At 39.6% G+C, this 14,364-nt stretch overlaps 1 protein-coding gene across 7 annotated transcripts in view; it reads left to right on the top strand.

The window, feature by feature from the left end:
* The window catches only part of EPS8 (epidermal growth factor receptor pathway substrate 8), a 126,170-nt gene that overhangs the window by 95,133 nt on the left and 16,673 nt on the right, over positions 1–14,364 (top strand). For 6 of the 7 annotated variants that reach the window (XM_041398671.1, XM_041398674.1, XM_041398669.1 and 3 more), the window contains 7 exons: positions 27–115; positions 2,244–2,318; positions 2,921–3,069; positions 5,119–5,302; positions 8,961–9,094; positions 12,438–12,549; positions 13,423–13,566. In XM_041398671.1, the coding sequence (XP_041254605.1) occupies positions 27–115; positions 2,244–2,318; positions 2,921–3,069; positions 5,119–5,302; positions 8,961–9,094; positions 12,438–12,549; positions 13,423–13,566 (887 nt within the window). The remainder of the gene's footprint in view (positions 1–26; positions 116–2,243; positions 2,319–2,920; positions 3,070–5,118; positions 5,303–8,960; positions 9,095–12,437; positions 12,550–13,422; positions 13,567–14,364) is intronic. The other variant, XM_041398677.1, reaches the window with a different exon arrangement.

Raw genomic sequence — 14,364 nt, 5'->3', positions numbered from 1 at the left:
TATAAAAGTCTCGTTTTGTTCACCAGAGGGTGTTCTCACTCTCCGTGCAAAGCCACCTCCACCAGATGAATTCATTGACTGCTTCCAAAAATTCAAGCATGGCTTCAATCTCCTGGTAAGTGAAAGCAGCTGGTGGGTCTGAGATGTGAGGTTGGACCAGGGCTGGCCACCTCTGGGCTGGCTTGGCCTCTGAGCTTTGGGATGCTGCTACTCAGGTTCTCCACACAATGACTAGATGAGCATATTTGGTGTTCAGCAACATGTTTCTCCCTGGTTCTTTAAATCATTTGACTTGGAAAATTTGATAATTCCAGATGATAATTCAAGAGCCTTCTGCTGGCATCTCCTCTCCTGCAAGTGGGAGTCTCCCATTTAAGGGAGGCAGCACGTGGGACACCCTCCCAGCATTTGCTGTCAGACACCGAATGTCCCTTCCCATTGTTGGGGAGGCTGTGCCAGGGGGGAAAGCTGCTTCTGAATTCACTGAGTCAAATCAGCTTCTTTCTTCCTCCTGGGGAATGAATTATGATTGCAGGGCTGTAGGAAATATTTAGACATGTTAAAAATATCTTAAAAAAAAAAAAAAGGCAAAAAAAAAAAAGCTGCATCAAGTCTTGTGGTTCTGGTTTTAAGGGATTGGTGTTTTGGGGAAGGATGAGTATCCTGGAAAAAAAAAAAAAAGAAAGCTGCATCAAGTGTTGTGGTTCTGGTCTTAAGGGATTGGTGTTTTGGGGAAGGATGAGTATCCTGGAACATGCTCATCCTTCTCAGTAAAAGATGTAATGTCCAGGGGTTTTTCCATTATTCTTCCTACATTCTGCATTAAATTAGTTTTTTTTTTACTCAAGAACAATTTGTGCATCTTTGCATCTTCGTCTTCTGTGCAGAAGAAGTCACAGCTCTTGTTTTGGTGTTCAGCAGCATCTGGGACCTGGTTCTGGTGTTGCTTTTGAGGAGTTGTGCTGTGACAATGCTCAAACAATGCTTTATTTCAGCATCTTTGCAGGAACAACAAAAGCCTAAAATGTGTGCTTTATGTCAGGCAAGGAGAAGTGTATAAAATGAAGAATCTAGTTTAAAAAGAAAAGGAGTAGCTAGAAGAATAAAATCTACCAGTATAATGGAAATTGTTTTAAAACTTCATTCTGGAAGCTTCTGGAAATGCGTACCATCTGTGAAAGAGCTTTAGATAGACTGGGACTGTGTTGTTATGGCTGAGGAACAATGTATAGGAAGTTATTAGAAGCAAAAACACATCCTTCTCCTTTCTTCATGTGGGGGGACAGTTGGATGTAAAAGCAGAACCAGGGTAGCCAAAAGCAGTTTGAGGAACAGATGGCAAGATGCAATAGAAACTACTACAACTCTTTAAAGCACATTTGGGCTTCTTATTTCTGGAGCCCACAAAGCCAGTGGGTGATCACTAGATAAAAGAAATTCTCCAAGAAGCTCTATCAGTGAATTTTAATGTTTTGAGGGTTTTAGAATTTTTTTTGTTAATGGTGGTGTTTGGTCATAAGTTGGATTTGATGATCTCAGAGATTTTTCATAGAAATATCTTGTTATAACACATAAAGTGATAGATGAAGATCACCACTGACAGATGTGATAGTCATGGACTGGCAAGGAAAAATCTCATATATAAAACAAATCAGAACAAAATGTTGATGTAATAGAGATTGCTGGGAGACAGACATCTGTGTTCAGTGTGATCAACCAAGCAAATGGTGAAAGCCATCAGGGAAAAAAGGACAACAGCACATTACAAAGAGCATCAACATGCCACTATGTTACCTGGCCTGATATTTTTGGAAGTGTAGCAAAATTGAAGAAGTTCCAGGGTGGACAAGAATGCGTTTCAATTTGGAAAAGACAAGATTCAGGAACAATGTAATAAGTCTGTAAATGGTTATGAACATTGCTAGAAAAAGTGGGCTGAGAAGGACAATTTTGTTTTATTTGGACAGTTTGCAGAACGCTAATGAAAGCAAGAAGTGTCAGATTTCCAAAGGAGATGCCTCTTCAAAAAGCATGTAACTTGGTTTTGGAACTTCTTGTTTTGCACAATAGGTGCTGAAACATGCATGGAGTCAAGAGCAATGGGATGGATGAGCATTTGCACCTAGGGGTTGTTGCAGGCCAAACGCTGGGCTTAGGAGGACCATGACCGTTCTTATGTGAAGCATTTATTGTCTTAACAGTTAAAAGTTTCTTAAAATGTGCGATTTGTTTGATTCCTTCAGGCCAAGTTGAAGTTCCATATCCAAAATCCTAGTGCAGCTGATCTGGTTCATTTTCTCTTTACCCCACTACATATGGTAAGGTTTTACAGTTTTCTAAGTGTTTCCCTTCAGAACTCTTGTGTTTATATGCTCTATAACTTTTTCAGTGATAACAAGTTTGAGGTGTTGTGTCCTTGGACAATAAGTAAGGAGAAATGTTTGTATCTCAGGATGAGGTTTTCTTTAGAAAATAATTTATATCCTTTTCTGCATATTTTCCCTTCTATTAAGTGTATTTATTTAAGTCATCTTTAGCCTCGTGTTACACTTTGACATTATAATCTTTATTAACAATAAAAAATTTGGGTTCTCTACATTAGGCAGGAGGAGAGTTGGAACCAAATTTAATGGAAGTATGTGTGGCTTTTATCAATAAAGCAAAAATAACATTTCCCCAGAGTGGGTCTGAGCAAAAAATGGTTGGTGACCAGAACAACATCTCCCCAGCAAAAAATAGTTTAGTTAATTTGTGTGACATCAAGACACACTGTTAGATTCTCAGAGGGGGTTTTACTTCTTTGGGGTGTTTTTATGAGTAAAGACTGTTTCCTAGCAGCACCGTAGGTAACATGAATTCACAGCCACCTCCTTACTGACAACATGTGTGTTCCTGGCATTATTTGAATCCTTGGATTTAGGTGGTACAGACAACAGGAGGGCCAGAGCTTGCCAGCACAGTGCTCAGCCCCCTGCTGACAAAAGACACCATAGACTTCCTGAGATACACCGTCACCAGCGAGGAGGGACAGCTCTGGATGTCCCTGGGTGATTCATGGACCAAAGCCAGGTGAGAAAAAAACCTTCAGGTCTTAGAGAATCTTCAGGTTTTTTACAGTTTTCTCTAAAATCAAGTTTATTGACATGGTCGTAACCAGGTTATCCAGCCCCTGATAAATTCAATATTATTTGTTAGGATTTGGACTCCTGAGAACTGTTCTTTGAGGGTTTTGGAAAGGAATTCTTGAGCTTTGCTGGGATTTGGGATCTCAAGGAGAAACAAAATGCAGAGAGATTTTTTTTTTTTCCCAGTGGTATCCAGAACCTCTTAACATAATCTGGAGTATCTTTTTCTGAACTGTCCCTTGCATGTTGTTTTTGACTGTTGTTTTTCCAACCCATCTATCTGGACTTCATTAAAAAACAATTTGAAGATGCAATAAAGAGTGACAAAGTTTTAAATAAAAGCTACAAATGTCTGCTTTCAATTTCCAATAATTATTTGAAGTTAAAAATTTGCAATGTCTTTACTTCTTTAAAAGCATCATAATGCTATAAAAATGTTTGTAATTATAGAAAAATGTTTATTGACTGAACTGTGCCACATGTGAAAACATTATTGGATATATTTGATATATTAATGGATTCACTATGATTTATCTTAGCTGAAAGTTAACTTCTTTATGCATTTGTTGGGTTCAGGGTAATTCTGTAATTTGAAATTCGGTGAATTGAAGATGTAAAAGAAGAATATTAAATTAACAAAGTGCATTTTGACTATAATCTGTGGTAGATAAGTACATTTGATGATGATGAAGTATGCAATCACTTGGACTGGAAATGCAGCATGCTTTTTGTGTTTATTCATCCTTGCTCTTACATTTCAGATTGGAACAGAAATGTCTACCAGATGGATTTTGTTTTTATTAATAATTTTATTAATTATTTGGTTGATTGAAAGCTGTAGAGTGTAAGGAAGGCTGCATGGGAGGAGTGGAAATGGCCTCATAGCATTGGAGTCCTGTGCAGGGAAAATGGATCACTGGGCAAAACAACAGGCTCCTTGTCTTGGGAACTACTCCATTTGTTTAGTCCATCCTGAAAAAAAGGAAACAGAAAGAGAAATGGCTGGTGCTTGGTAGTGGAGAATGAAGCACTTAAAATGTAGTTGTCTGATCTGTGCAGATTAGAATTGATGGTGAGATTGATCTCAGTATCCAGACGTACCCTGGGGTGGGATGTAGCAGGAGAGAGGAATGATAAAATCAGGGATTACTGACCAGCCCTAAGAGGCTGGGAAGTGCTGACTGCTCATGAGACTGGCAGCATTTGTCCCTTGATTTTGGGCAGTGTCAGCAATGAGCCTTTTAAAAGACTGTTATGTTTTTGCTTCCAGTGTGAAGACACAGCAATTTATATTGTGGGACAGAGTGTTAAGGTTATATTGTGGGACAGAGTGTTAGGTGTGGTGCAAAGGCAGAGCAGGACAGCATTAATTTAGGTGTTTGGTGTTACAACAGAGAATGCTAGTGGAACTCTGAAAAGTAGGACAGTATTTTATAAAGATCAATCTGGACCATAAACCAGCAAATGTGATGATAATTCTTGTGTCCTGGAGCATGTAGAGTTGGGTAGGGTTTTTGTCTGTAAAGCTATTGTTTGGGTTTTTTTGGTTTTGCTGTAGTTAGGCCCCCTAAGTTTCCATACATTCAGGTGTTCTTACAAAGCTGGCTGTTTCTCTGAAGTCTTCTGGTGGTTCTTTCACACAAATAGAGAATTGCAATCTTTCCCCCCACCTCTCACCATTAAAACGAGTCCTAGATTTGTTTTGATTGATTCTTCTGCTACCCATCTTTGCAATAAGGCAGAAGTTTGCTGTGTTTTAGCACTGATGTGTCCTTACAGAAGCAACAAACTCCTTCTGCAGGGCACAGCAGGGAGGATAGCGGAGGTAAATAAATGTGTTTGCTGATTCTCCCTGTTCTAGCATGATTCTGCCTCTACTGTAATCCCAGCCTCTCCTCTCTACTAATAAAAATTCTAAAGCACTTCAATTTCTATAAATTGAACCTTATTAAACCAGCATTCGACACAGATTTCTGACTTGCCTTTCCCACAGAGCTGAATGGCCAAAAGACCATTTTATCCCGCCCTACGTGCCCCGTTTCAGGAATGGTTGGGAGCCTCCTCTGCTGAACTTCATGGGAGCCCCTAAGGAGCAGGAGCTCAACCATCTGGCTGAGTCTGTGGCAAACGTGGCAGAGCAGCAGAGGAAGCAGGAGATGAAAAGAATGTCCAGTGAGGTAAGCTACTGCAGAAGTGTGCTGTTAATTAGCTAATTAACACCAACCCCTTCCTTCCTAAGAACAAAATTCTGGGTCGTTCCTGCAGTAACCACCTGTGCTATCCTCGGAAGGTCTTCACACTTATAGGAAGTTGTAGGAAACCAAATGCCTGCTCAGCCACCAAAAATGCAATTAGGGAAATAGAAGTTTTTTTGCTAATTTCTCTCCTTGAACCTGTGCACTTCCCTGCCTTAGGTGGGGGGACAATCTGAGCCCCAGTCTGATTGAGCTCTGCTATCAGATCTCATTGATTCTGGGCATAAATACTTTGGGCAATGTTTGAACCAAAGTGCTGTCAATCACAGGCACACAATCCAAAAGAAAGGAGCTTTTTGGTGGAATTTTGGACTTAAACTGGTTCCTCATGAATGTGGGATTTATTATTCCATTCATTAATCTATTGATACTTTCACTGTATTGCTTATAAATATTCAGAGGTGCTCTCAGGGCAATACCATGTCAGGTAGATTAGGTCTACATCAAAAAAAACTTACTCCTGATTAGGAAAATGATTGTATATAGCATTTTCCCAAATTTTTCTTCAAAGGAATATCAGAAATTTAGCAAAAGTTAGGTTATTCTCTTTAAAGAGTGGAAATATGCATCACCATCTAAAGCCTTTAGAGAAACTAGGGTGCATTTTCTGACCAACTTTATAGCCAGCCCCTTGTTTCTCAACAAAGATTCTATCCCTTCCTTTTCAATAGAATTTATCAGAAAACTAACTTTAGTTTTTGTGAATATTTTAAGAATATATGTAGATTTTGCTGCTTTTTAACTAACAAAAAGAGGATATTGGCTTTTTAATCATACAAAAATTTCCCTTTTGAAGGTTTTGTCTTTTGCTGGGGAGGACACAAGATTTAATTTAAATTTTTCTATACTGGTTTGAGTTTAAACCTAGTGTTAGCTAATCCAATGTATCCTTTTAGCAGGGTGAGGTGGAAGCACACCTAAGAATTTCCTACGTTCACTTTAGAGTCTTTTCTATCTTGGGGAATTATTACTGGCTGATATGGGATGTTGTCTTCTTGCAGATCAAGTCTGCAATTTGAGATAGCAAAACCTCCCCAACAAAAACTTCCCAGTCACATTAAAACTTTATTTTCATGAAAATATCTGTTAGTCAAAAATAAAAGTTTACTCAGCTATAGAGACCAGAAAAAAAAATTTAATAAAAACCTTGCCAAGCAAAGGAGGGATAACATGATAGATATTTGATCTTTTAAAGCACTGTTTGGCTTTATGCCTAACAAGATACACAAGAATAAATGGGACAAAAAGTAAGTCTTGCCAGTGATTCGTTTTGACAAGAAAAGCTTTTTAGTGGAGTTAATGGGAGCAGCAAAATGAGATGTAGCTTTTGCCACTGCCATCACCTCCACCCTTCCCTCGTGACCTCCCAAAAAATATCAAACATTTTCTCATTTTTCACTACTGATCTACATTTCCATGTGTTTTTTTGTTTATATTGTGTTCCTTCTGAATAATAATAATAATAATAACAGACAACAGAATTGAAACTATTTTGATAGTATTTAAAAAATATCATTAATTTTTTTCTTCTGATCATTCTAAGAACTTCATGTTATTTATTTATATAATAACCTAAAACAAATCTGAAGGGGAAGAATATACTGAGCTGTTTCAACTACTTGTGTTTCAGGGAGTTCAGTCTTTTCCATACACTGGTAGTTGTTTATGTCAACTTAACCTCTTTGTCTTAACCTTCAAAAGACACATACACCAAAAAAAAAAAAAATTAAAAAAAATTATATATATATAAAATCTATCTCAGTTCATTGAAGCAGTTTGTGTGCCTGGTTCCTGGGATGTCAGGCATTGGTTTCATGTCTGTCCCCGATTCCCAAAAAGTTCTGGGCAAAGGATTTCACCTTGGCTCCCTGTGCCTGTGCCTCCCTAGCACATCCCTGGGAAAAGGCACTGAGCTGCCTGATGGCTGGGAAATGCTGCAGGTGCTCAGCTGGAAAAAGCTGCATGAGTGCAAAATGCTGTTTTGTCTGCAGCAAAAGCACAGCCCCGGAGTGGGTGCCACCAGGATAATTATTCTTTCATATATCTGCTGTAACAGCTTGTTCAATGAGGAGAGCTGCAAAAATCAGATGAGAATGGAAATGTTTGTCTCTTGCTGCTAATTGTCCTTGTGTGGTGGTGTGGAATTCATCTCCCCAGAACCAAGACTGTCTGTGGAGAGCTGTCCTGTGAGAGGAGAGAGGAGCAGGACCCTGTTCTCCCTGCTGGGCAGGGCTCTGGCATCAGGAAAAGTGTATTGGAGGCTCCCACCCCTAAAAAACTCCTTTTTTCTTTCTATTCCTGAATTCCTGAATCTTAAGATCCAGCCACACGTGCAGCTCCTAGCAGAGGGGTTTCAAGGGGAGGCAGTTCAGCAATGAGGACTTCAAATGGTGAAACAGCCACCAGAGAGTGTCCAGTGAAGCTAAAGTGATGCAAATAATCTGTGTGTGAAGGAAAATGAATTCCTGCCTCATGGGTGTCTTTTGATGTAAGGCATAAGCCGGGTGTCACTGGAGATTTTTTCCAAAGAGGTCTGGAAATAGTGTTTTAGAGAATATTCTAGTTGTGTGGGCAGTTCTGTGTGGCTTAATTTATTTTATTAATTGCTTTTCATAAACCCTCAGTCCCCTAATCAAGGGTGCCATGACCTGGGAGTAGAGATTAGGTGAGTAACTATTCTGTAGCCACATTAACAGAGACAATAAAAAAATAAGCCAAATGCAAAAACAATGCAGGAGAAAACTAAAAAAGCCACAACAACCCAGGTTTAAAGATTTGGCAAATTCTGGTGAATCTCAGCCAGTCTGACTTGTGCAGCTGGATGGTATAAGGAAAGGATATAAAATTAGCTATTTCAATATCATGATACCCACAAATGAACTGTCAAGCTTGGTCTTGCTTTTGGAAATGGATTAAGATCCTTCTTGCCTAGAAGGGGAGCATCAATGCTGAATTTAAGATTTTTTTTTTCTGTTATTAAAAAAAAAAATCCTAAATTTTTTAATGTATCACCAGCACATATGTGCTTGTGATAAAGTAGGATTATTTTCCCTAATTAAAATCCATAATTATACCACCTATCACACTCCTTTTTTGCATTTCTTGATGGACTATAGCCATATTCAGTGAGGATGTGACACGAAGGAGCTCTTGCAGTAGAATGACAATTTTCCCTCATTCCTTCCACACTTGGTTGTCCTGGAGCTTTGTGGCTTGAGGTGTACACCCAGAACAGAAGCTCAGAGCAGCTTTTCTGTGCAGGGTATTTTAGAGCAGCTCAGGCATTGTTTATAAGTTGTGTTGCTGTGGTGATAGCTGAGAGATGGCACAGCCCTTGCCCCAGAGATCTGTTTTTCTCCTGAACATCCACTGCAATATTAATGCAGCGGGACGACTCGGGATAGAAATTCTTTCATTCTCGTCCTTTTGATCTCCGCCTTTACTTGCTTGAAACGCAGAAATTATTAACTTTTCATGGCAGAACCGTGGGCACCTGAGGATGGGGGAATGCTGACAGGATGGAGCACAGGGGAGGATGGCACTAATCCACCGGTGGCTTTGTTCCCTTTTTGTCTTGCAGCCTCCCGGCGTTCCCGACTACCCCCCGGCGGATGGGTATGCATTCAGTAACACGGTGTACAAGAGAGGGCCTCTGCTGGACCAGGGGGCAGCTGTGGCTGCCTTTAAGCAAACTGTTAGCCGACATGTAGATAGGTAACCCTGCCCCGACTGCGGCCGTGCTGCTGTGGAAAACTGTCCCCACTTCTTGCTCTTGGGGTGGCGGGGTCTGTGACTGCCTCTGGTCGTGGCATTGTGTCTGCTGGGGAAGTGATTCTGTTTGGCGGTGCTTTTCCTTACCTAAAGTGTGTCATTTTGGGCTCTTTTTTTGTATAACTGCTATGAGGTATCCTGTTTATCTGTGACGTTAAATTGCTGCTTTTGTCAAAAATGATATAGTGGAGTTCCAACCCAATTGCAAGCACAGAATCCACCGACTTCGGTTCAAATTTTAGTTCTGATTTGTTTCATATTTAAATATACTCTTTGCTCTTTTCAGAGTTACAAAGAATGATGAGTCTGCTCTGAGATTCACCTGTCCTTGTTTTGACTGACTGTTTGATTTTCTTAGCTGCTCACTTAGTTCTCCATCATCTCCTGCTTTTCATTTTTCTGGGCTGCTGTATAAATACCCACTTTCAGAACAGTGACACCTTGTCTCTTCCATCCTCTTTCAAATGTTACAGAAAATACTCTGAAATGTTTGCATAGCAAGCAGTGTCTTTTTGCACATCCTCTTTCACCCCCTTCATTTTGTCCTAAAACTGAATAATTGACAAGGTGATATGCAGTGATCCTCGGCCTTATCTCTGGGGAGAATTTATACCAGCACAAACTGTGGAGGCACATCAGTACAGAAGCACTGGAATTTCTCTCCTGTACCAAACCATATTCCATATATATTATATAAAAAGCATTTTGTCTTATGAGCCATGGAAGATGTTTAAGCTAAATTTTGGGGATCAACTTGCTGGTTAAATCATCCTCAATACAACTCTTGAGGACAACTCTTTCAGAATCCCTAGTTTTGAGCCATGTGCTAAAAGATCCTGTTTTTAATCTGCACGCAAGCCAATTCCCATATGGTGTGCAGGTTGAAGACACAATTAATTTCTCAGAACTTTGGATTTATTCTTTATGGCAACAGCAGCAGAGTTGTCATCTCTTAATTGTTTTCTCAAACTTGATTGCCTGTTGCATTCCTGTCTGGGGACCATTTATTTTGAAATCTAAATGATCTGCACGCTAAATTCTTTGCTCTTACCTGTAGTGTGATAAGACCTGCTTTGTCCTTTCATAGTAAGAATATTCTGTACAAAGGTTTTTGTCTCCTCTTCAGTTTTAGAGAAAGAATCCTACTGCATTGATGATATCAGGGTGTCTGAAACAGAAAAAGTTATCCAAGCCTCCTCTGTGGCAGTAAAAAGAAATGAATGTTTCTTTGAAGCAGTTCATGAAAGGTGAAATTAGTCTTTGGAAGGCTGTGGAATGAGATCTGCTGTAGTGGTTCCTGCTTCTCACCACTGATGTGAGACATGCCTTCATTGGATGGTGCAAATAAAGCATCAGAGTCTCAGACTTGCAGTGGATATTAGGTATTTCAGGAGCTCTGATGCCACAGGAGCACTGAGTAACTTTCAGCTAGTTTTGTGCTGTTTCAAAGCAGCAGTTTCTTGCTGTGGAGTTTGGCTTCACTGTCATTTGAAGAAAAGCTCTCTGGAAGTCTGTGCAACCCTCTAGGCTCTCGAGCAGGGTGCAGTGAAGAGTGAGGCCTGAAATTATGGTATATCTGATATACCATAGAGAAACAATGGAGGATGGATGGAGGGAAGTGATCAGAATATTTGAGCCCAGAGTAAACTGGCTCATTAGGCTGGGCTTGAATGTTCTGGGCATGTTGCTGAGTTGAGTAAAACTAAAATGTAGACATGTTAAAAAGTTCTTCCTGAATTACATTTTTGAAGTAATCAGGATAGTTAGGTGTGGACAAAATAGGAAGTCACTGTAATAGAATAGAATATTGTAAAATATTGTAATGATTTTGTAAAGGCTGCCTGTAAGTAAAAGTACTGTCAGAACTACATTAGTCATATCTCTCAGACAGTAAGAAAGAAAATTAAAATTATATTAATTTTAGGGTGGTAGCAGGAAAAATTGGTATTACTCACACATTGTTCAGCCTTGTAACAGCTATTCTGCAGGCTGGGGGTCATCCCCTGCTTTTCACTCTCTCCTTAAATACTGCGAGTGTTTTCTCTTTCTTTCAAAACAATCTTTCAATCTAAATATGATTTCCCTTGGTTCTGCTCTTCAAGTCAAGTGAGACAGTTCTCCACAGCCATGCAGTAGCCAGGCAACTGCTGGATTGCTCAGGCACACCTGGAACCCAGAGTTACACAGCAGCAGCAGCAGCAACCAGCCGTGCTCATGTCCCTGGGCTGTGACCCTGTACCCAGCATTTCAAGCCATGGGTTGCTTCATGTTTTAATTAGCATTTATTTGCTTATTTATTTATTTGTTTATTTATTCATATTGGTTGTTTTTTTTTTTTTTTTGTTTTTTTTTTTGTTTTTTTTTTTGTTTTTTTTTTTGTTTTTTTTTTTGTTTTTTTTTTTGTTTTTTTTTTTGTTTTTTTTTTTGTTTTTTTTTTTTGTTTACTTTCTTTACTGTCCAGTATGGGTTTATGTTGTTGGTATAATTTGCAGCAAGTGTATAAAGTTACTGGGAGGGTTTTCTGGACCTGTTTGGAGAGGGCTGGGCACTTCTGAATTGAAAAGTGTTATGCCAAAGAAAGTAGTATCTTCATAACCAAAGGCATTCTGGACAGGTTTTCCTCATGGAAACAGAGATACAGCACTTACTGTGATGTACCTTGTTCTGTGTGTAACTGGCAAGAAGTTATTTCTTATTCTTAACTGATAAAGTAACTTGAAGTTGTTAAAGCTGATGGCATCTTATGGTCAATTAAGAAAACTGATCTACAATAGGTGAACATTTTTTAGAGTTTGACTCCATTAGTATTGATGGCAACAATTTATTCATGTATTTGAAACTATCTGTGATGAACACTAGAAATACAATTTCATACAAAGCCCAAGCTATCAATTATATCCCTAGTATAGTCATTTGTTTATATGGCAAATGACTGTTTAACTTTCTGTAGGAAAACAAACTAAATATAGAGTACATGTTTATTTAGAAACAATAGCACCTGCTAATCTAGGTTGTTATCATACATCTTGCAAGCAGTGAGCTAATAAAGATTAGCAGTTCTTGAGGTCTGTCCATTTCAGCCACCTCTTTATTTTGTTTGTTTGTACTTTTTTTTTTTGGGCACTTAAATCAGTGTATTATGAATAGGTAGTTCTACAGCAGCATCACACTATAGTCGAGAGGTTTCTGTTTTAAAAAATGTTTTGCAGGTTATTCAAAGAGGGCATTTTGTGTTTTTAGTTGCTTGACTGTCTCACTGAACAGTAGCCTCATCTTTGCTTTGCAGAAACTATGAAGCACACAATAAAACACAGAGCAAGAAATACGCCAAATGCAAGTACGAATTCGTGGCAAGAAACAACAGTGAGCTTTCTGTCATGAAAGAAGAGATTGTGGAGGTAATTTTGTTTGCAAAGGCAACACACAAATTTCTGGTGCTACTCAAAGCTGAGGGTACCTTTCCTGTGGACTGTGTGGCTTTCCTTAATGTTTGCTTCAATGTGTTTGACTTGTCTGCCTCAGTATGGAAAGTTCAGTTAATTTGTTTTGCACCAATTTTGCTGACTTAGGAAGGGGTGCTGTAGAGATCCGTGCTCAAAATACATTTGTGTGTTCCTTCCACCTTCTCTAGTGTTGCTTTTAAATATTAAGTAGTGTTTAAATAACTATCTGTGTACACATAGAGTATAGTGAAGGACTGTTCTTTCCAAGAGGATGTGGCACCACAAAAGTGAGATACATTTGGAAGGGAGGGAGCGACAAAGAGAGAAAATGCTGAGTGTGAGAATGTGGGGCAGGCAGTCAGACTTCTGACTGCTCCAGGCCATCCTGCTCCCATTCCCTGTTCATTAAGAAGTGTTGTGTCCCCAAATTTGTCCCCTAGAGCTGTCTTTACTTGAGTTATTAGTAATTATTTATTCCTTTGTCAACAGCATGTGAGTTGTAGAGATGACAGCATCTCTGTGCAAGTATCTCGGTTTTGTTCCACTGTCTGATCCAGCCCACTCCTGAGTTTTACAGAACTCCATTACACACTTATATATTATTTCTTGAGAGCCCCGTTTTGAAAAGTGCAGTAGAACCATGTAGAGTTGGGAATGGTGGGAATCAGGGAAGGTACAGGGGTTTCTCAGGGACACATCTGTGCAAGATCTGTTGGCAGACGCAGAGCCTGGCAAAGCTGCAGCTTTGTTTTGAAATGATTCACAGCCTAAGTATTGGCAGGAGGAAAGTCAGAAAAGACATGTAACTAATTTACCAAACTATTTCAGATTCTGGATGACAGAAAGCAGTGGTGGAAGGTTCAGAACAAAAGTGGCAGCACAGGCTTTGTGCCAAACAACATTTTGGACCCTCTGAGGAACACAGAAGGCGGTCAGGGATGGCCGGAGCCTGCCTACACCCGCACCATCCAGGTACTGTCCATCCTGGGAGCAAAACCTCCTCTGGAAGTGTCACTCTGTGTGCACAAACAAATGACATTTCTTCTAGAGGCTGAAGGTGATGTGGGGAGTCTTTGCTTCTTTTTTGCCAGGGTTGGGATTAAATGCGTGAAACGGAATTTCTTGTTGGGACTCAGATGTTTATTAGTTCTTATCTATGTCACAGTCTCACAAACCCTGAGTTCTACAGCACTGCACTCTAACAAACTAAAAATGGAGCCCCATCTCCCTCTCTACAAGGCCTTTTAGGGATAAACTGTCCAATTAAAAAATGGCACCTAAATTATCTTCACTTTTAACCCAATAACCAATCACCCATTTCTGCAATGCGGACTTTTTTATTCAATTACACAAAACCACCCAAACCCATGGAGGAGAAGGAGAAGGTGAAGAAGGAAAATACGAAGGTGAAGAAGAAGGAGCAACCTCCACCCTAGAACCTCCATCTTGCTTTATATATATTGCTGCATTCTAAACCTTTAAACTCTTAAGTTTTCTACCCTGTGATATTACACACTTCTATTCAAACTCCACACCCACACTCCCAGTTTTGTCATTCCATTTTGGAAGCTTTCTCCACAACCTCAGGTCAAATGAAGTGCTCTCTTGGGGATCAGAGTCTGTCAGCACAGACTAAAATTCTCAGCAACCAGGGTTCCAGCAGTGGTGTCTGTATTTCACAGAGAATGCAGTTGATAGAGATACTGCAAAAATGTTTTACCTCTGTTTTTTTTTACCTGCTTATTTGCTTAGAGGTGGTAACTTCAGTCC

The sequence above is a fragment of the Onychostruthus taczanowskii genome, unplaced genomic scaffold (genome assembly GCF_017590055.1).
Source record: "Onychostruthus taczanowskii isolate IOZ18803 unplaced genomic scaffold, ASM1759005v1 scaffold15, whole genome shotgun sequence".
Classification (NCBI taxonomy): domain Eukaryota; kingdom Metazoa; phylum Chordata; class Aves; order Passeriformes; family Passeridae; genus Onychostruthus; species Onychostruthus taczanowskii.
The sequence above is the reverse complement of the archived record's forward strand: the minus strand, read 5'-3'. Positions and strand labels throughout refer to the sequence as shown.